Source organism: Colletotrichum graminicola, assembly GCF_000149035.1.
Source record: "Colletotrichum graminicola M1.001 genomic scaffold supercont1.16, whole genome shotgun sequence".
In the NCBI taxonomy this organism is placed as follows: domain Eukaryota; kingdom Fungi; phylum Ascomycota; class Sordariomycetes; order Glomerellales; family Glomerellaceae; genus Colletotrichum; species Colletotrichum graminicola.
In genome coordinates, this window is record NW_007361020.1 from 642,146 (window position 1) to 660,573 (window position 18,428).

Sequence of the window (18,428 nt, forward strand, 5' to 3'; positions counted from 1 at the left end):
CGGGTCTCGTTTGCTAGAAGCACACAGAAAGAAACCCCCTCCCCCCCCCAAAAAACATCGTCAACCACAACCACAACCACAACCAACCAAACGCCTAGTCTCGTGGGGTTCTTGAGACCGAGGCCGGCACCCGGCACAGAGAACAGGCAGCACAACCCCCCTCCGATCTCCGATATCACTCCGACGCAAACCTTCAACGGACGTGCCTGTGCTTTCTTCCCTGCGCATCGAGATCGGATTCTTCTAGAAGATAGGAGCACCAGGCGTAGAACCGCACTCTTCTGGCCTTCAACCGCCAGGAGTCTGCGGGTCACAATGAACGCCCAGGTCTCGTTCCTCGTAAGTTTGGCACCACGCCCCATGTCTCTCATGTCTTCCGGCTGCACGCGTGCGGGAGGAGGAAAAAGAAGGGGGGAATGCGTTCGTTTGTGTCTCTCACAAGAGTCACTCGAAAATGCGGGGCTATTACGGTGCCGCGTTGTCGAGTCGCACCTCCTCGGAGCTAAATGACACCATTGTCTCGCTTGCTACCTTGTAAGACCCTCACTGACACGACGCTGCCCACAGGACGGCAACTACACCCTCATCCACATTCCGCTCGACCTCTACTCGTCACTGCTACAGCCCATCCTCCGAATCCTTCTCCCGCAGACCCAGACCCTCAAGGCGTCAAAGGGCGAGCCGGAACATGAGCTTGAAGGGCTGAACACCGAGGGCCAGCATGGCTTCCTCAACATTAGCGTCACCCCCATGGAGTGCTCCATCGTTTGCCACAGCTCGTGGGCCAAGAACGTCTTCGAGCCCGCCATCAAGGACCTCCCGAAAGACCTCGCCAAGTCCGTGTCCATATCCAAAGACACCTATCTCGTCCTTTCCGTCATCAGCGCCGGCATGGACGCCGCGGGCCGTGTCATGGAGCTGACCTCCCCGCTGGCCTTGGCCGGCATCCCCATCTTCTTCATCACCACCTACTACTCCGACTTCATCCTCGTGCCCAGCAAGGACAGGCAGACCGTCGTCAAGGCCCTGTTGGCCCACGGTTTCGAGCTGGCCGACAACGATTCCAACTTTGTCAGCCCCGCAGCCTCCATTCACTCCCGCGGCTCCAGTCAAAACAGCGGGCCTCCCCTGACGCCCCCACCCTCGACCATCGCCGAGCTCCAAGTCCGCACCTTCGACCTGCTCAAGAAGAGGAGCGTCTCGCCCTATGTTGAGGCTGACTTGCTGCTGGTGCAGTGCTCCGGCCGGGAGACCTCCCAGCTCGGAGGCGAGCTCTCCCACACCCAGCGGCCCTCTCTGAGCCGCCAGGTCACGGGCAACAGCCACCGCCAGACTTGGCTGGACAACATCGACACCAAGCTGTACACCGCCATGATATCCGCCTTGGCGGCGCGGCCCCGCTTCATCTCCATCACCTTGGCCCAGGATGACCCCCCGTCGCTGCTAGTGGACAAGTCGCTACTCGGCCTCTTCGGCGAGTCTCTCGTGGGCGATACCAAGACGAACCTCACCCCAATCTTTTTGGATCTCGAAAGCCTCCCGCTCGAGGCCACCGGTATCGTTTGTGGCGTGGCCGGCACCCTGGTGCAGGACATGCGCACCGGGGACAGCGCAGGCCTTTCCTATCTCTCCACCGCCAGAGCCGGCGCCGTCATCCTTTCCTGCGAACAGTCGATTCGCGCCCTCGAGATCCTCACCCCCAAGCTGTTCAAGGCCTGAGGCCACGTGCATACACCACCATTACAGAAAACTGCATTGCTGATGAGGCGCACCCGCGGAGACAGGCCGCGCTGGGAGGGTGGTGGTGGTGGTCACGAGCTATCCACGTGTGTAGCATTAACCAAGTTGGATGAAGGGACGATTGTGTCAGCGTGAACTGGTCTAGGCGGTCGGCAATTGTGTTTTTTTCTTGAAAGTTTCTCGGGCATGCCGGCGTTTCGGAGGACGGCTCTCTGATGTTAGATACCAACTTTTGTATGTCTTGGGAAGAATGGTCGGATCCGACCCACGGCTCAACTCGTAATGATTGATCTCCGTACCATGGCCCGATCCAGTATCGTATCTGGTGATCCCGACTTTGAGCCGAACCAGTCGATGATATTCTGGCGTTCGTCTCCCGGTACATCGCTGTGAGCGAGGGTGGTGTGGAACCCGTCGTCTGCCTTTCGCTCGAACCACAGCTGGACCAAATAGGCCAGGATAGGCCACTTCATAAAGACAACGACGTTGTTGGGGCCGCTGAATCCGGGGCCGCGCTTAGCGGCGTCGGGATAGACCCGGCGATCGTCAAAGGCCTTCGTGCAGGTGTTGAGCAGGCTTGCCGTCCGGCTACAGTCGGTGAGGACGTCGTTCAGGCTGGCCCAGATGCCTGGAGGCACGCGCTTCTCGTCGAGGTATGTTGCCGGCGTCGGCAAACCCTTGCTGTACCCGATCACGCGGACAACAGCCGCCTACCAGACTGTGCTCTCTAGTAGACCTTTTCAAAGGGATCCTTCAGTCCTGAAAACCTCGAGCTGCGGAAACAATGAATTGAACGCGTCGGCGGCCCAGTCTAGCCCCTTGAGAGAGCCAACATGGTCTACATGCTCGCCCCCCTCGTTTGCTGCGAGAACTGTGCTCGCCAAGAGCCTCCACATCGACTGGTGACGCGGGAGGAACGAGGAAGCCAAGAGAACCTCGTCGGGCTGACGGACGCTGAACCCGAAACGCAGTTCCTTTAGTTTAGAGTGGTCGCAGGCGATCCTTTCTATAAGCCCCTTCGCTTCGGGTAGAGATCCAGAGGCCAGGTTATAGCGCAGCAGCTTGAGTCCTTGTATTAACGTGGTTGTCTCTAGGAGGTGTTCCCTAGCGAGTGGAAATTCAGCCTGGTTGATTGTCTTGTGCTATATGATGATAAGTTCTGTTAGCCTGCTAAGCGGGGACAGACAAAGGAGGTCTTCCGGCTTGGCCTCGCCAGAGGGGAGGTTCAGGTTGAGACTTCGGAGACCAGATGTCGCTTTGACCCACTCCTAGGCACGCCGGCTAACTGGCTAAAGCTCGAGAGTACAGAGTGCTTATAGGGACGGGTTTTCCTGTTTAGAGTGGTGACCTAGGTTGTCGCTATAGACTTTAGATTAGAGTCTTAACTTGACTAGTCTCTCGCACTAGGCAAGCGTCTTTGTTATTTTAGATGGGATCTGCTTGTAACTAGTGCGTCCCTAAGCTAATGAAGCGCTCTTTAAATCCTTCTAGATAGCAGCTTAGGTATTAGTCTTATAATCCTCTAGCTCTTCTACCGCTCTAGGGCTGCTGCATACGAAGTCTATGTTGAGCCTTGTTAGAGCTGTAAATTGCGACAAGACAGTGAGTATCAAGCCGCTCTTGGACTAGGTCTCTGTTGAGCCTAGTCGAAGTCTGCGCAAGATGCTTTAGGAGCGATATCTGATCCCTGCTCTCAACCCTAAGACCCTGTAGTGCGGCTAGGTTTGGGAAGTGGAGCGCTTTGAGCCGGTTAACCATCTATTGCAGTGAATCATGGTGAGGGATTTCTGATCTGAAGTTGACGAGGGTTATGATTGAGTTGGCGTACAACTGCGCGTTGTAAAGTGGCATGTTGGGGGCCGCGATCCGGCACATGTAAGTCTTGTACTACAAGATCTCGCTGCCACACCGGAACCAGAGCTTGTTCGCCTGCACCGCCCGGAGAATCGATGCCCAGCCGAGCTTGCGCAGGATCATTGTCGTGATCTCGGGCGGCAGGAACAAGGAATAGCCCGGGCGGTGATCCCGACTTGAAGCAAAACGGGTTCATCCTTTCTTTTCTTTTTGTGACGAGCCAAGTTTTGGGCTTATGTGTGAACCGGGAAAAAGTTGACCACGTCCAACATCGTCGTCGGCTCCTGCTCTCGGATCCGATGTATGCCGGATAGGGGGGAGTTGAGGGGAGGTAACAGCATTCGCAACTGCGCGACCCGGACGACTGCGCGGGCCTCCTCATTTACCGTGCCCTTTCTTCTTGCCCTGGCCGGCCTCCTCCACCCAGCCGGCCTTGACGAAGGCGTCCCGCGCGGCGCTGTTGATCAGGGCGAAACGGCGCGGGCCCAGCTTCTGGCCGCCGTACCAGCGGGACACCACCACCATGACGTCCCACAGGTCCATGAGCTGCATCAGATGCAGCAGGCGGCTCCCGGCGGCCGTCTCCCCGTCGTCGTCGCAGTCCTGGAAGCTGGTCCCGTTGGGCCCCCGGACGCGCCACGCCGTCATGTTGTGCGTGGCGGCGCGGACCTTCTTGTCCGTGGCGAGGAGGTGCTGGACGTAGCCGGCGGCCTGCGCGGGCGAGGCGACGGGCGCGGCGCGGGCGAGGAACACCGACTTGAGCTCCACGAACGGGTCCGAGACGACCCACGGGGGCTCCTCGGCGAGGGGCGCGGGCCGCGTCCCGTGCTCCTCTTTGCCCTCGTCCTTCTCCGGCGGCGGCGGCGGCGGCGACGGCTCCGCTCCCGCGTGCTCCTCCAGGAGCCTCGAGAACTCCTCGACGGCGTCGAAGAGGCACACGGCGCCGGGCTGGTAGACGTTGGCGACGGCGTCGCGGAAGACGGCGAGGTCGCGGGCGCCAGCACCGCGGGGGGCGTTCTCGCCGGCGCTGTGGGTGCCGAGGACCTCGGGCGGCACGTCCGGGTACGAGTCCGGGAATCGGAGGGTCAGGGAGGTGGCCCCCGGGCCGCCGGGCAGGGCGAGGATGTAGTTGGGCGGCGAGGGCCGGAGCGTGTCGTCTCCGTAGATGGAGTTGAGGGCCTCAATCTCGTCTCTGAGGTCGTCTGACATGGCGACAAGTGAACCGGAAACCGAGGCTCGGATCGGGGGTCGGGAGGAAGTCTTGGGGGTAGGAGGAGCGGCACCAATGGAGGGGTTGTTTGTCAGTGGGTGCTTGTCCGATGACTTCTCTCTCTCTATGAGGACGTAAGCCGTGCTCGCAACTTTTCTCAATATAATAAATAGGTAGAAATCGTATGCGGACCTCGAATTGCGGTACAACCACAGAGGATGGTACTGCCGTGACTCCGACGTTATGAGATTTCTTGAATTTGGTGACGTGAGTGAGTGAGAAGCAATTATCCAATGAACCAGACAGTGAGGTTGTTCCAACTTCCAACCAGCCAGTGGGTGTTGTGTTGTGGGTCGTCGGTGGTCCGAGCTTCCGAGGATCCACCCCGGTCGCTGCTCCTGGGAGGAACGCGGCCTCAACTCCGAGTCACCGCCGAGCTGGTGACGAGTGATATATAGAACGAGACCTACGACTCAGGGCTCCCACGTCATTGCCAACAGTATCAGCAGTAGAAAATATAATCCATACGTATCAAACACTTGGGATTGCGAATGGCTAGTCTCAGTTTTCTCGGGTGTTGAAATCAGATAGCAATGTATAGTGGGCCATTGCTTAGCCCTATGAGCAACTGAAAGGGGTATGTATATATTGCTATCTGGCCTACGTAGATGTAGACGCTTCTTTCAACGCCGTCTAACAGTAAACTTTCTTCGCCATCTAAAATTGACAGCGGCACGAACAGTTAACCATACTGAAGCTGAAGGCCTTACACCGGATCAGCCAATCACAACTTCGGGGAACACCTGCATCCATTCGTTGTGAGCTCTGATCAAGCCGGCCAAACAACATGGCGCGCATCCAAGGGGGACAGCCCGTTCTTGGAGCGCTTCTGTTCTCAAGTCACCCCCCGTATGCTCTGCGTTTACATCATCCTTATTTCAACTGCTACTCACAACTCACACCCTTGCGACCCTGACAAGAAACCGGCCAGACTGGGAAAGAACCATGTTCAAGTCGACGAATGGCTTGGGATGGCGTCCTGGTGCTCTGAACTGGCTCTTACGCAAGTCTCTTCGTTCTGACTCGGCTGTGTCAGCAGAAGCCGTCGAGCCGGTTGAAGCATCGTGGCCCACCATAACGGCTGAACCTTTTAGCACAGTCAAGTCGTCGTAGGCAGTCGAAGTTTTTCGCAAAAACTCCCAAGAGGAGTGTGAAGTGCGAACCTCCCTTTAACAAGCCGTGTCCGACCTGTGAACAGCTCAACTACTCTGCAGGAAAGTTTTTGACTGGCCAACCCACGGTCAGCGGCCTTCCCCGGGCTTCTTGCAGAAGCCAACCGACTCCGTCGGGTTGCGACCTCGAGACCTGGAATACCTCGACGAGATTTTGCCTCCGGAGGGACAGATGCTCGCTCTGCTGGCTTCTGCTCAACGCTACTCACATTGATGAGGAGCCTTCCGATCCGTTCCAAGGAACCACCCTAACACGTCTCAGCTCATTAGATACGACGGTTTGACCAGCGAGGGAAAAGGTGCTCACTGTTCTGTGGAGTGGCTGTTAGACGGCCTACTTCGACGCTGGCTCAGCAGCATCTGAAGGACGCATCATGACAGTGGCTGCCGACCTCTACAATCACCGTACGAAACCTTGAAATTGCTGGAGGGTCTCACGTTCATTGATCTGAAAGGTGAAGTCGATGTCAGTTGTCGGAGCGGCGATCAAAAGTCACGAAATACGCAATTCTTATTTACGTGTGGGGTGGGTCTCAAGCTCTCATCTTTAACCAGAAGACTCTTGCCGAGTTATCCTCCAAAGGCTCCCCACGGCTTGATAGGACGGGCCTGTCAAAGATCGTCCGCGACGCTGTGATTCTTGCCGCATCCTTGGGCATCAGGTACATCTGGGTCAACACCCTGTGCATCATTCAAAATGACATGGACGGCATATATGGGAACTCGGTTGTGGAAATTCGTGCCGCGGCCGGTAGTGGCTCCTCTGACGGGATACCGGAGCCGCCCAGCAGTCAGCGAGCCGCCTGGAAGCCAAGGGTCGTGTGCGTAGGGATCGAGCTCGTGGCGACCAAGATCGTCAGGGGCTCGTCGAAAACACGGTCCGGAGCAGCAGGGCCCAGATCCTCCAGGGCGACCGGTTACCGGCATTTGAGGGCACGTCGGCTGTACTCCCCCCCCCCCCCCCCCCCCCCCCGCTGCGAGCCTCCCTGTTTTACGGACTGTCCGACTCTTATTTCGACCTTGCGCTTCTTTGGCCGAAGAAGGTATCCGGGCCGAGGGTCGAAGACGGGAGCGGCTGACGCGGCGCTTCGATTTGGCGCCTTCCCATGATTTCCGGCACGTTGCAACCTTCACGAGTGGCTCGAGTGCCACACATGGGCCGTATGGTACAAGATGGACCCAGCCAACATGACGTTTCTACCCGTGCGGTCCTCCGGTGAAATCCACACCAACAGAATCGGTGGCACATGTACTACGCCCTGCTCATCGTCTGGCTGTCGTCCAGAGGGTCGGGCTGGCCGATACCTACCGCCGCACCTTTGACCTGGCGCCCTTTGAGCCGGACAAGACGTGGAAGGAGGTCACGCTGGATCAAGGGACAGCCTGCGTGTATTACGGTGAATATCGGAATCATGTCTCTGCTACACTCCCCTCCACTTTGACAGGGCCACGAGAACCAATCTGACCGCCACCGAATGACGACCGGCGTCCCATGCATCGATTGGAGGGTATATATATATATATTTATGTACTGCCAGGAGATGATTCGGAGCTGCCGGGTTTCCCGCATGCCCATTTTCTTCGCTTCCAATTTCAACCAGGTCAAAGCCCCTATAGATGGTTTGGTTCATTTACAACATGATACCACACGGCGGCCTTGTGTCGTCTCACACACAAACTGTCAAAGGATGCAAAACACAGCAGGTAAGGTTAAATAAATATAGTGTTACCATTTGTATTGATGGTATCGAGGTCAATGACCAAAGCACTGTAGAACGCGCAGGAAAAAAAGATAGCAAAAGCAACTAGCGGTATGTCCACTCGTCGTCAAGGCCCCGAGGCCAAGTAATCATGATCTAAGACACCTAGAGACATCATCAACTCTTTGATGTGTCGAAACGCCATCACCCGTATGTATATGTCATGCTCGTTGTGTTGTAATAACAACCCCTCTAAACCCATAAAACATCATACGACTCCTCACGATGCCGCGCTCGTAGTGCAAGTGTATGTTCTGTACGTCCATGTGCGTGACCCCCGCTGTAGTAATTCAATGCATAAACAATTGCCTTTCCGAGCCAACATCTATTGGCTCCTGGAGTCTTCCGCCGCCTGACGCGCACGCATGTTGCTTTCCCACGTGTCCCAGTCCTCAAAATCGGACACTTGCTGCCTGGCAGGTCGTGGGGTGGGTCGGGAAGGCGAGCCCAACAGGTCACCGAACTCAAGCTGGCAGCTCGATTCGAGCACCATGTTGGTGATGTCAAAGTTTGAACCAGGGGCGTCCATGGACTCCGCCAAAGCTCGGTTCATTGCCTCCAACATGTCGGAGTCGTATTGGTGATCAAGAGACTGCGTCTGAAGGTATTCCTCCAAGGCAAGCTCCATTTGGGTAAACTCATCATTATGCAGACGAGGACTCCTCCGAAGCAGACCCTTGGCAGATCGGGGTGTTCGCGTCGGCGTGCGGCGCACAGCCGCGGGAGACCGAAGCAGGTCGCCTGATCTCATAGAACGCGAGACGCTTCTAGTGACACTTCTAGTGATGGGTCGGTGACTCGGCGTCGGCCGGGTAGGGGTTTTGAAGGGGCCGTTGTTAGGGGCCCGTTCTTTGGGGGGTGGCGTCGACGGACGAATCAGAGGACTTCTGAAAAGGTCCTCAAGGTCATCTTCGGGAGCAGCGAGGTTCTCCTTGTTCATGCCAGACACTTTGGAAGCTGCGGCGTCCTTGCCAGGTCCTTTGATGGGAACTTCCCTGTTTTGGATGACTTGTGCTGACCTGCTGGAGTCGGGCGCTGTTTGCATGATATTGACGGCAAGATCGCTCAGTGCCTTCGAAACGCCATCCTTTCGTGGCGAAGGGAACAGGAGTCGCCGAGTTGCGCCCATATCTTCGACATCAGCGTTATCAATGGTGATCGGGCTCTTCGCTGTGCCACTGCCCCTGGAATGCGTAGAGCCAGGGTTGGAGATGTTCCCAGGGGATGTCGGTCGCGAGCCTTGGTATTCTGGGGGCTGGGATGCGGAAAACTGGGACATTGATCGCTGAGAGGCATCGTTGGCATTGCTGACTTGAGAAACACCGCGCGACCTGCTCTCGTCCATCGGTGAGACCCCACGGTCATCAGGTCCAATGGGGTCTGTTGTATTGTATGCTTCGGACGTCGGGTTGAGCGGGTTCGCCGAACCAGACTTCTTCGCTCTGGGCGGACGGGGAGCACGACCAGTGCCCCGAGGGCGCCTCTGTTGGCCAAGACGAGCGCTATCCTTCTCCCACTTCTCCTGAGGTCGATGGGCTTTCCATTTGGATAGCCAGATACCGCAGGGATTGCAGAGCATGTGCTCCTTCCAGTCGGACTTATCCTCTTTGGGCAAAAGGGCCTTCTTGATGATCTGATACTTGGTCGGCTTTTCATCGGCATCACGGTCCAAGACCAAGATAGCGGTAATTCTGCCAGGCTTGTCCGAGAACTCGGTAAATTCCGGAACGCCCTCATGCTCCTGGGTCCAAATCTTGCGCCACGTAGGAGTCTCGATCGCACCGCAGTTGCTGCAGTACATGGGAGTCTGTCCACTCGCGATCGCCTGCAGGAGCTTCTCTCTGATGGCCTGCTTTTTAACATAGTTCTTGTTCGACCTCGTAGGCTGCGGCGGTGACCTTGGGGGCTGCAAGGCGTCACTTGGCGGGCAGGGTGCCTCGGAGAAGGAGGTGATATCCGGGGGGGCGGGAGCTGGCAACGCAATGGGACCGATGGGGTCGCTAGCAGCCACCGAGGGAAGAGCCAATGAGAAGCCTGAGGACGTAGACCTTGACAGAGAAGGTGGTGCTGATGGCCGGGCGAACGTCGCGGTAGCATCCGGAGCCATCTGGGGCTCTGGCAAAGCTGATTCTGACGCCATGCCTTGCACCGCCTGGGCGAGTTTCTCAAGTCCCAATTCCAGACCGTCATCTGGCTGTTGAGTCTCGATTTTGGGAGCGCTTTGACCGTCGATATCGACCTCAGGCTTAACCGCCACAACCAGCTCCTCTTGTTGTGGCGAAGGCTCTTTTTCCGCAGGCTGTGAAGGCGAAGGTAGCGCAAGCCTCGAGTCGCTTACGGTCCTCGACATGGGAGGCAAAGAAGGCTCCAATGATAGTGTCGAGGTAGGCGGCCGGGGTGCACTCTGCTGCCTGTTGCTCCTGGTGGCGGCATCTGCCTCAGCGGAAGGCTGCGCCGCCAGCTGGAAGACCTGGATCGGAATGCCTGACCGAGATCTCCGTTCCTTGGTGACGTTGGAGTTTGATCTCCGCACTGGTGGCACGACCGCCTTCGGAAGTTGTTGCTTGACCCCCTCACCGTCGAAAAGGTCATCCATGCCTCCACTCATAAAACCCGAGTCTGGCTGAGGCATTGGCATGGGAGGAAGTATTGGGCTCGACGCCGGCGGGCTGGATCGCACAAAGCTCGTGTTACGAGGAACGGGTGGTGATGACCCGATGGCTGCAGGGCTGTCCTCGGAGTACATGGGTGATACGGCTTCCGAGTCGGGAGAGCGGCCGTCTTGCTGGCTCGGGGACAAAGCGAATGGCGGCTCGGAGAATTGCGGCTGGCTGGGAGGCGTCGCAGCCTGGCTCAAATTCGACTGCCGACGTAGCTTGCTTCCGTTAGTCGGCTTGCCAGCCTGGGGCATCATGGGACCTCTGTCTGGCACTGGTGTTGGAGCCCTGGGAACATCCTGCATGTGCGAGCCCATGGGTGCCTCGACGGGCATGCCCATCGGCCGCAAGGTTCGCAACGAGCCAGCGGTGCTGGCCGTGACTCGCAGAGACTCGGGGCCGCCGCCAAATGGGGCGTTGATGTTGCTCGTGACTTGGGTCATGGTAGCCCTCTTCTTCTTGGCGGGGCCCTCATCACCATCAGTTCCGTCCTCGTAGCCCGAGGTGTTGCCCTGGCTCTCAGCCCTTGGCTGCTTTCTAGGACGACCACGCGGTCGTCCCGTAGCTCTCGACTTCCTCGACGATGGGTTTGAGGCCCTGGATGATGGCCTTGATGGTGGGTTGACCTGGGTCTCGGTTGCTGTGTCAACAGGGGTCGGGGCCACCCTATTAGGGCCATCAGAATTTTGCGTCGGCTGATGAGGCTGAGGCAGAATTTGCTGGTGCTGGTGCTGTGGCGGCGCGCCGTAGGAAAATGAATTGCTGCGTTGGAAGTGTTGTTGTTGCTGCTGCTGCTGTTGTTGCTGGAAGTCGAGGTGCATGGATGGTTGGTGTGGCGACGGGACGCTTTGCGGGTGGTGCTGGCTACCCATCTGGGGGTTCGACTGCATGAAGGAGTTCCACTCGGCATGGCTCGACGGCGTAAGGGCCCCGTCAGCAGGTCTTGTGGGTTGTACCTCGACGCTCATATGGCTCTCGGAGCGCTGGTAGGAGTGTCGAAGGTCCGGTCGTGATTCGGATTCGTACTGGGGTTGCACCATGGCGGCCACGGGCTTCAACTTCAACTTGATCTCGAGGATTTCCTTGACGCCGTTGCTAAAGGCGGAGAGGGGATTCCTGGTGGCGCGGCCAATGATCTGCTTTCCATCGGCGTTGTTGACGATCCAACCAAGGAAACCCTGGCCGACCAAGGGCTCGTCGGGCTCTGAGTAGTCGTAGGCGTAGACGGCGAAGTCGCGGGTGACGTCGCTGAGAAGTTCGGGGCTGCACTTGACAACAGCCTGGACACACATCTTGAGGTCGACCATGCCGACGGTGAGCTTGTCGTCGATGGGTACTGTTCGGACGGTGAGCAGCTCGGGGTGTCGCGCCAGGAAACTCTCGCCGCTATCGGCAAACGCGTAGGTGACCTTGACTGGGTCTCCCAGTCAGCACATCCAGCCAGGGCCGGGACGGGAAGAAACAAGAAGCACTCACGGCCCATCGTCTTGGTCAGAACACCCATATCGTCACTCTCTGTTGAGCCGACAGGCGGTGGAGGAGGAGGCCTGGCTTGGGGGTTACTTCCCCAGTTACCCATGGGCGCTGAAGGCATTGGCGACGCCATGGTAGGCGAGGCTCTAACTCCAATTCGCGTGCTTATCCAGCTCGACGGGGTATAGGAGGTGGACAAAGTAAAAGGCAAAGACGAAAATGAGAAATGGAAAAGCCGACAATAATGTCGAAAGCCGGCAGGGTTGAAGGGCGGTGACCAAGGGTAGAAGAAAGGAAAGAAGAATAGTGGAGGATGAGAATTGGGAGTGGGTTGACAACTGGTGTTTGTAGTGGTTAAAGTGGTAAAGTGCAGGCGTCACGTAAGAAACCGCGGGGGGCGGGTATCATGGCCGTGGTCGTGAAGGAGTCGCGTCCAAGTGGTGTAAGTCGCGTTTTTGGGAAGTGGATCAAATCACTTAATGCCCCTGCGCGACCAGACTAGAGCACAGCACGGCTCCGAGACAGGTTTGCAAGCTCACGCTGAAGGCTAATTACCTTGAACGAGGTTAAAAAGAAGGAGAAAGAAAAAAGACCGGAACAATTGATGAATCATATACTCAGCCGAGAGCCCCAAATCCTCGTTGTGAAGTGGTGCAGTTGAAGATAAATCGCGGCCAGACGATGAGAGATAACACGATTGGGAAAGACGTGAGATGTGTCGCGTAGAGTGGAGATACCGCACCACAGTGCAGTGCAGTCAGTGGGTAATACGCAACACAAAAGGTCACAATACAGACAGACTGCTGCAAGTGCCCGGTTTAGGCGTGGGGGGGGCCGTGACGTTGGGCCAGGGGTAATTACCAAGTCGCCTAGGTAGCGCTGCTTCTTGGCGCGAAGTGCAGCTGCGGTCAAAGTCCAGAACGCGCCAAAACACGTAAGCACGTTTTCGTCCGCGACTTGGGTGCGTGGAGTGGAGTGGATGGATTGGGTGGCCTTAATCTTCTCTTTCGGATGGTCCGTGCACGACGGAAGGGGGACGGTTGCTGAGTGAATGCCGGAAGTGGGTCCCACCCCCTCGCTTCTCGGATGCGGGTGGGTTTGACCAGCCGATTTCCCCTTCTTTTCTTCGACGGACTCTGTGCTTGCGATCGGGGCCTGACACCGGCGACTCAGGACCAGGGCGGACCAAGCGCCGGAACTAGCAAAAGATGAAGGGGGGGAAGCAGGGGAAATGAGCTGGTCTCGCTTCCCTGACCGAAGGCGGCGGGGGGCCGGGTCCCTCTTTATACTTGCCCACTCGCTGAAGCCTGTGTGGTCCCTCTTTTTCCGTCTTTCGCCTGCGTTGTCCATACAATCTCACTGACCAGATCGATTCCCTTCTGTCGTTGCCTGCCCATCTTCTAGTTCCCCCTCCAACTCTCGACCCATCCCATTTCATTCACCAAGTTTTACTTTTTTTTTTTTTTTTGCTCGCGTAAGTACGAAGTACAAGTGACTCAATCCCCACCCATCTTTTCATCCGGTAGCCAACGGTCGGTGACCCAAGGCGACCGAAGCCATCTGAGCTCATTCACTGCAGACATCCTGGCACATTCTTGGCCATGATGAGCTTTGATGACGGAACCAAGCTGGTCGACGCTTGATCAGGCCCTAAGTCCGAAATCCTTTTTTCAACCGCCCCAAAACCGTACCTACCTAGGCAGCAAGATCTTATCAGCATGCCGGCCTATTTGAGATGAAGCCATCATTACCCCAATTTCTTCACCAACTCCGAAAAATAACGAAGGGGGTTTTTTTTTTCAATCCACTTCTCGCAATAGCAACCCGAACTAGCTTATTGAGCCAATCAAGTGCAACCGCCATGGTGTTGAGCATTATCAAAGCCATGTTTTGATGCATTTCAATTCACGCGTCGCGATCCGTCATTTCATCACCCAATATGATGTGCGCCGAAGCAGATGAATCAGTTTCCAACATGAGATAGTCCACCTTTGATTTTATTCAGACACATGGCAAAGCATCTACATTATTATACACACCTCATGCTCAAGAACATCTCGGTGACGCCTCGAAATGGCCCTCTTATGATTCACGCCAGCCGGCACGCCCACCTTCATCTTCTCTGACATAAACCTTGCGGTCGACGATATCCTTGACCACCTTCTTGACACCCTGCCGGTTGTTTTGCGCCTCCACAACCTTCTTCACAACCTCTTGGGGGGTGTACTGTCCCGGAAGGACAATGTCACGGACAAACTTCTCAGTCGGCAGTGCAAAGTGGGAGTAAGGGTACTCCTTGAAATTACGGTTGTTCAGCAGCTGAAGCGGCTCGCCAGAGGTCTTGAAAAAGGCATCTGTGACCTTCATCTCAGGCTTGATGTCCTCCAACGTTGCCGGCTGCCACTTGGGCTTCTTCTTGTTCACCAGTAGTGCTGTTACGCCTTCGGTAAAGTCGGGGTGCTGCATAAACTTTTTCGCAATCTGGTGCTCGCGTTGGAAAGTCTCGGCGATCGACCAACTGCGGCCGATGCGCATTTGTCTCAGCGCAACGTTGACGGCCGTCGGCGACCGCTTGTGCAGCGTGTGCAAGGTCTTTTCGGCCCACTCCTTGGTAGCGGCCTCCTCGCGGTCGCGCTCGCGCTCGAGAGCCTCGACGATGTCGGCAATGTTACCCTTGCTGAAGCAACGGTCGATAGCATTGCGCAGATCGCCGCTCAGTTGAATTGGCTCGTCGTGCGGGAGACCAGTGACGTACTCCTCGAGGGTCTGGTTGATGATTTGGAGGCGCTTCTCCAGAGAGTCGTAGTCGCGGAATCGGATCTCGGCGAGACGAGACTCCAGCTGCGGCAGGGAGGTCGAGTGGAGGTAGTGGGTGGCGACGCCGGAGTAGAAGACGTTGGCACCCTTGAGTCTCTCGCTCGTCAGGGCGAGGTAAGTGCCAACGGATCCGGCCATTCTGGGCAGGAAGAACGAAGCGCCGACGTCGGGGAAGAACCCAATCGTTGTCTCGGGCATGGCGAAGACGGTGCGCTCAGTGGCAATACGAAACGGGGCGTGGATGCTCAATCCAACACCGCCACCCATCGTGATGCCGTCCATGAAGGCAATGTACGGCTTGCCGTACGTCGCAATGTAGTGGTCCAGCTGGTACTCAAGCGCAAAGTAGTCGGCGCTCTTCTTCCACCCATCCGTGCGCTGTTGGTTATACTGGGCAAGCTGAACAACGTCTCCACCAGCGCAGAAAGCCTTTTCGCCGGCTCCCTTCATGACCACCACGTTCGCCAAATCCGACTTCTCCCACTCCACCAGTCTAGGCAGAATCTTGCGAATCATACTCCCGTTCAGAGAGTTGAGCTTCTTCGGGCGGTTGAGCTGAATGGTCCGCAGACCGTAAAGGCTGTCGAAGAGGACATCGTCTGGCTCGTCCCCGGGGCGCTCCTTAAACTGCTCCGGAACCTTCGTCGACATCTGGTAGTGTGCATGTCAGTCAAATTATGTCGCTGATGCCCTTTAGAACGTCCGCCGACTCACCTGTGAGCGTGATGAAGCCTCCGCGGCAATGATCTTGGCTCTGAGAGGCATGCCGAAGCTCCTGCTGCAGTTCCGGCAAGGAGCAGCTAGCGATGCCGGCCCGGCTCGTAGTGCAATCGTCCTCGAGAACATTTGTTTCGCCAGCTGCCAATGCGCTCGTCTAGGACAAGCGGCGCATCGACTGAGATATAGCGGGCTCGTGAAAGAGAGGAAGAGGGGAGGGAAGGAGGGGGACGAAGGATTCGGGGGAGGTTCGGTTGGTTGTTCAGGATTGGGGTCGCGGGAATGATTTTCCAGAGCTCCTCACAGACGTCAAAATTGAGGCCGAGTACATCCACGGGTCTCTTACCTCAGGCAATTGGACGGATCCAGCGGTCGGGCTAGTGCACTGGCCAAGCGGCACGCAGCCAAAACTCCGCTGAAGCAACAGCAAGCTGCAAGCTCTCCAGTGCAGGTCCGCCTGCAGTTCCGAACGGGGACATTTTTTCCAGCGCCGGCTTCACTGGAGCGGCCGACCAATCAGAGCGCCATACCGCCTGAGCCGCGAGACCGCCAAACTCTTTCAGCCTTGCTGTAGCCTACCTACCTAGATCGTAAAGCAACTTATCGCGACATACATCACCCAACCCCTCAACCCATCCTCCCCCACCCGAAATAGCCCATCATGTCGACCGATCCCAAGATCCAGTACGTGTATACCGAGTCGTATATACCTTGGGTTATCAGCGTTGCTAACAAACCATCTTCAGGGAGCTCCTCACCAAGTCCCGCAACGAGCTCACCGAGTACGAGATCGCACAGCTTGAGGAGCACGAGTTCAGCGCCGGACCTCTCTCTATCCTCCAGACCGCCGTGCGCAGCCATACCCAGGTCCTCATCTCCATCCGTAACAACCGCAAGCTTCTTGCCCGCGTCAAGGCCTTCGACAGGCATTGCAACATGGTCCTCGAGAACGTAAAGGTGCGACGAACCACGCCACCCCTCCAGCCCATCGAGACCCCAAGCAAGGATACAGTGCTAACACTTGGGACCGCAGGAGATGTGGACAGAGACGCCGCGCCTGGCCAACGGCAAGAAGGGCCGTCCCGTCAACAAGGACCGCTTCATCAGCAAAATGTTGGTTGGCAACACCCCTTATACAGCTCACTCGACGCGTCGCATCCGACTTGTCGGATTCCTTAGCCGATCGCTAATATACGTCTAGGTTCCTCCGCGGTGACAGCGTCATTCTGGTTCTCTTGAGCTGAAGGAATGTAACGGATACGAACGGGAGGGAGTTGGGAGCGCTAGTCTTGGTACGGCCCGCCGCAATGTCATCGACGAAAGCGTCCAAAATACGACACGTTATGTCTGGAAAGGAGCGAAAACACAGCGTTTATGCAACCGACCGTGCCAGAAGGAATCTCGAGCGCGAGGAAACGAAATGTCGGCGGGTGCTATCGTAGAAGGGGCAAAAGTCGCCTGACGGAAAGCAGCGTACAAACCCAAACGGGGAGGAAAGACTGCACGACAAAAGAATACCCACGGTAGAGTGGTTTCTGTTTCACAAAAAAAAAACGGGACGAGATAGGCGTTGAAGACAATCTGGATTCATTTGGTTTTTTTTCTTCTTCCCTTCTTTTCTTCACTTTCGCTTTCTCGCGATTCGGCATCCTACCAGCCTGCCTTCGTACATGTGCGAACTAACCCGCCTTCCTCCGAGACGCTCTCCGAAAACCCAAGGAAGTACAACGAAAATGCAAGGATATTCTACAGGGAAACTACGAACTGAAGATCAAACCTAGAACCTCACGTCTCTCAAAGCTTCTCCCAGCCGTCCTCGCCCTCGATGCCCGCCAGCCCGGCGAAGAAGCAGCTCAGGCCCCAGGCGCCAGGGTCGGGCACCTGCTCGAAGCCCGAGCCGCCGACGTACACCGTCCGGCCCAGGCTGGCCTTCATGCCCTTTGTCTTCTCGGCGCCGGCGCGCGCCGCCTCGGCGGCCTTCTTGACGTCGGCCGTCTGCCCGAGCACGTCGACGAAGGGGTGCAGCGCGTCGACGAGGGTACGGTCGCCCGGGCGCGCGGGGGTGTATCGCGCCATGGCCTCGCTGCTTTGCTTCAGGGCTGCGGCCCAGACCTTGGGGTCGGCAGCGCCCGGGGCGAGGCCGCGGAGGGCGCCGGTGAGGGCGTTGAGGAAGATTGCGTAGAGGGCGCCCGAGGTGCCGTCCATGGTGCTCTCGACCACGGGGACTGCGGAGGCGAGGTCAACGACGGCGTCGCCGGTCAGCGGCTTCTCGGAGATGTGCTTGAGGATGGCTGGGGACCGTCGCGTTAGCGTGCTGAGGTAAGACGTGTACTTGTGGGGATGAGAGAGAGAGACAGAGAATGGATGTCTTACCTTCGGCTCCTCTCTTCAGACCGATACCGCAGTCGCCGTCACCGACGACAGTGTCATACTTGGTGATGTCGGGCTCGGCGGCAATGACTCTTTGGAGGGCGGCCGTGATGGACTTGGTGGCGGCGGCGGCATCGTACTTGAGGTCGCTGGGCTTCGTCGCCTGGCTGGTGTCCGCCTCCTCCTCCCTGGTAGCCTCGTTCTTGGCCTCCCAGGTCTCCTTAAGGACGGGGGAGGACCAACCCGTGGCCTCGGTGGGGTAGTCCAGGAGCTGAATCATGCTGGGCCCGCCGATGTCCGTGTTGACGATGTTGAGCAGCGAAATGCTGAATCCCAGGCCGTTGAGACTGGTCATGTAGGTCCCGCTCAAGATGCGGACGGGATGGATGCCGTAGCTGCCCTCCAACTGCAAAGCGACCTCTGCCGTGATGCCGCCCAGTTCCAGGGCGCTGACGCCGCCGAGGTTGTTGACCAGGAGCACGACCTCGTTAGAGTTGACATTGAGGAACGCGCGGTCTTTGTCGCCCTGGTCCAGCAGCTGCGCGAGCATCTTGCCCACCAGCACCGGCAGATCCGCCTGCTCCCGGCCGGAGCCGGG

At 57.3% G+C, this 18,428-nt stretch overlaps 7 protein-coding genes across 7 annotated transcripts; 2 read left to right on the forward strand and 5 right to left on the reverse strand.

Moving 5' to 3' along the window:
- Nucleotides 1-315: 315 nt before the first annotated feature.
- On the forward strand, nucleotides 316-1,719 carry GLRG_04994 (uncharacterized protein; the record flags this gene model as incomplete). Its single annotated transcript, XM_008095679.1, has 2 exons — nucleotides 316-339; nucleotides 568-1,719. The coding sequence occupies 2 exons, from the start codon at nucleotides 316-318 to the stop codon at nucleotides 1,717-1,719; spliced, it is 1,176 nt and encodes a 391-aa protein (XP_008093870.1).
- A 293-nt stretch (nucleotides 1,720-2,012) lies between these two features.
- GLRG_04995 (uncharacterized protein) lies at nucleotides 2,013-2,636 on the reverse strand (the record flags this gene model as incomplete). Its single annotated transcript, XM_008095680.1, has 2 exons — nucleotides 2,013-2,450; nucleotides 2,508-2,636. The coding sequence occupies 2 exons, from the start codon at nucleotides 2,634-2,636 to the stop codon at nucleotides 2,013-2,015; spliced, it is 567 nt and encodes a 188-aa protein (XP_008093871.1).
- A 1,336-nt stretch (nucleotides 2,637-3,972) lies between these two features.
- GLRG_04996 (RWD domain-containing protein) lies at nucleotides 3,973-4,803 on the reverse strand (the record flags this gene model as incomplete). Its single annotated transcript, XM_008095681.1, has 1 exon — nucleotides 3,973-4,803. One exon carries the CDS (start codon nucleotides 4,801-4,803, stop codon nucleotides 3,973-3,975), a length of 831 nt encoding a protein of 276 aa, XP_008093872.1.
- Nucleotides 4,804-8,121: 3,318 nt separating this feature from the next.
- On the reverse strand, nucleotides 8,122-11,957 carry GLRG_04997 (GATA transcription factor; the record flags this gene model as incomplete). Its single annotated transcript, XM_008095682.1, has 2 exons — nucleotides 8,122-11,867; nucleotides 11,930-11,957. The coding sequence occupies 2 exons, from the start codon at nucleotides 11,955-11,957 to the stop codon at nucleotides 8,122-8,124; spliced, it is 3,774 nt and encodes a 1,257-aa protein (XP_008093873.1).
- A 2,051-nt stretch (nucleotides 11,958-14,008) lies between these two features.
- GLRG_04998 (enoyl-CoA hydratase/isomerase) lies at nucleotides 14,009-15,508 on the reverse strand (the record flags this gene model as incomplete). Its single annotated transcript, XM_008095683.1, has 2 exons — nucleotides 14,009-15,394; nucleotides 15,458-15,508. 2 exons carry the CDS (start codon nucleotides 15,506-15,508, stop codon nucleotides 14,009-14,011), a joined length of 1,437 nt encoding a protein of 478 aa, XP_008093874.1.
- Nucleotides 15,509-16,121: 613 nt separating this feature from the next.
- On the forward strand, nucleotides 16,122-16,704 carry GLRG_04999 (LSM domain-containing protein; the record flags this gene model as incomplete). Its single annotated transcript, XM_008095684.1, has 4 exons — nucleotides 16,122-16,144; nucleotides 16,207-16,417; nucleotides 16,494-16,573; nucleotides 16,662-16,704. The coding sequence occupies 4 exons, from the start codon at nucleotides 16,122-16,124 to the stop codon at nucleotides 16,702-16,704; spliced, it is 357 nt and encodes a 118-aa protein (XP_008093875.1).
- Nucleotides 16,705-17,254: 550 nt separating this feature from the next.
- Nucleotides 17,255-18,380, reverse strand: GLRG_05000 (DAK2 domain-containing protein; the record flags this gene model as incomplete). Its single annotated transcript, XM_008095685.1, has 2 exons — nucleotides 17,255-17,751; nucleotides 17,834-18,380. 2 exons carry the CDS (start codon nucleotides 18,378-18,380, stop codon nucleotides 17,255-17,257), a joined length of 1,044 nt encoding a protein of 347 aa, XP_008093876.1.
- Between the last annotated feature and the right edge of the window lie 48 nt (nucleotides 18,381-18,428).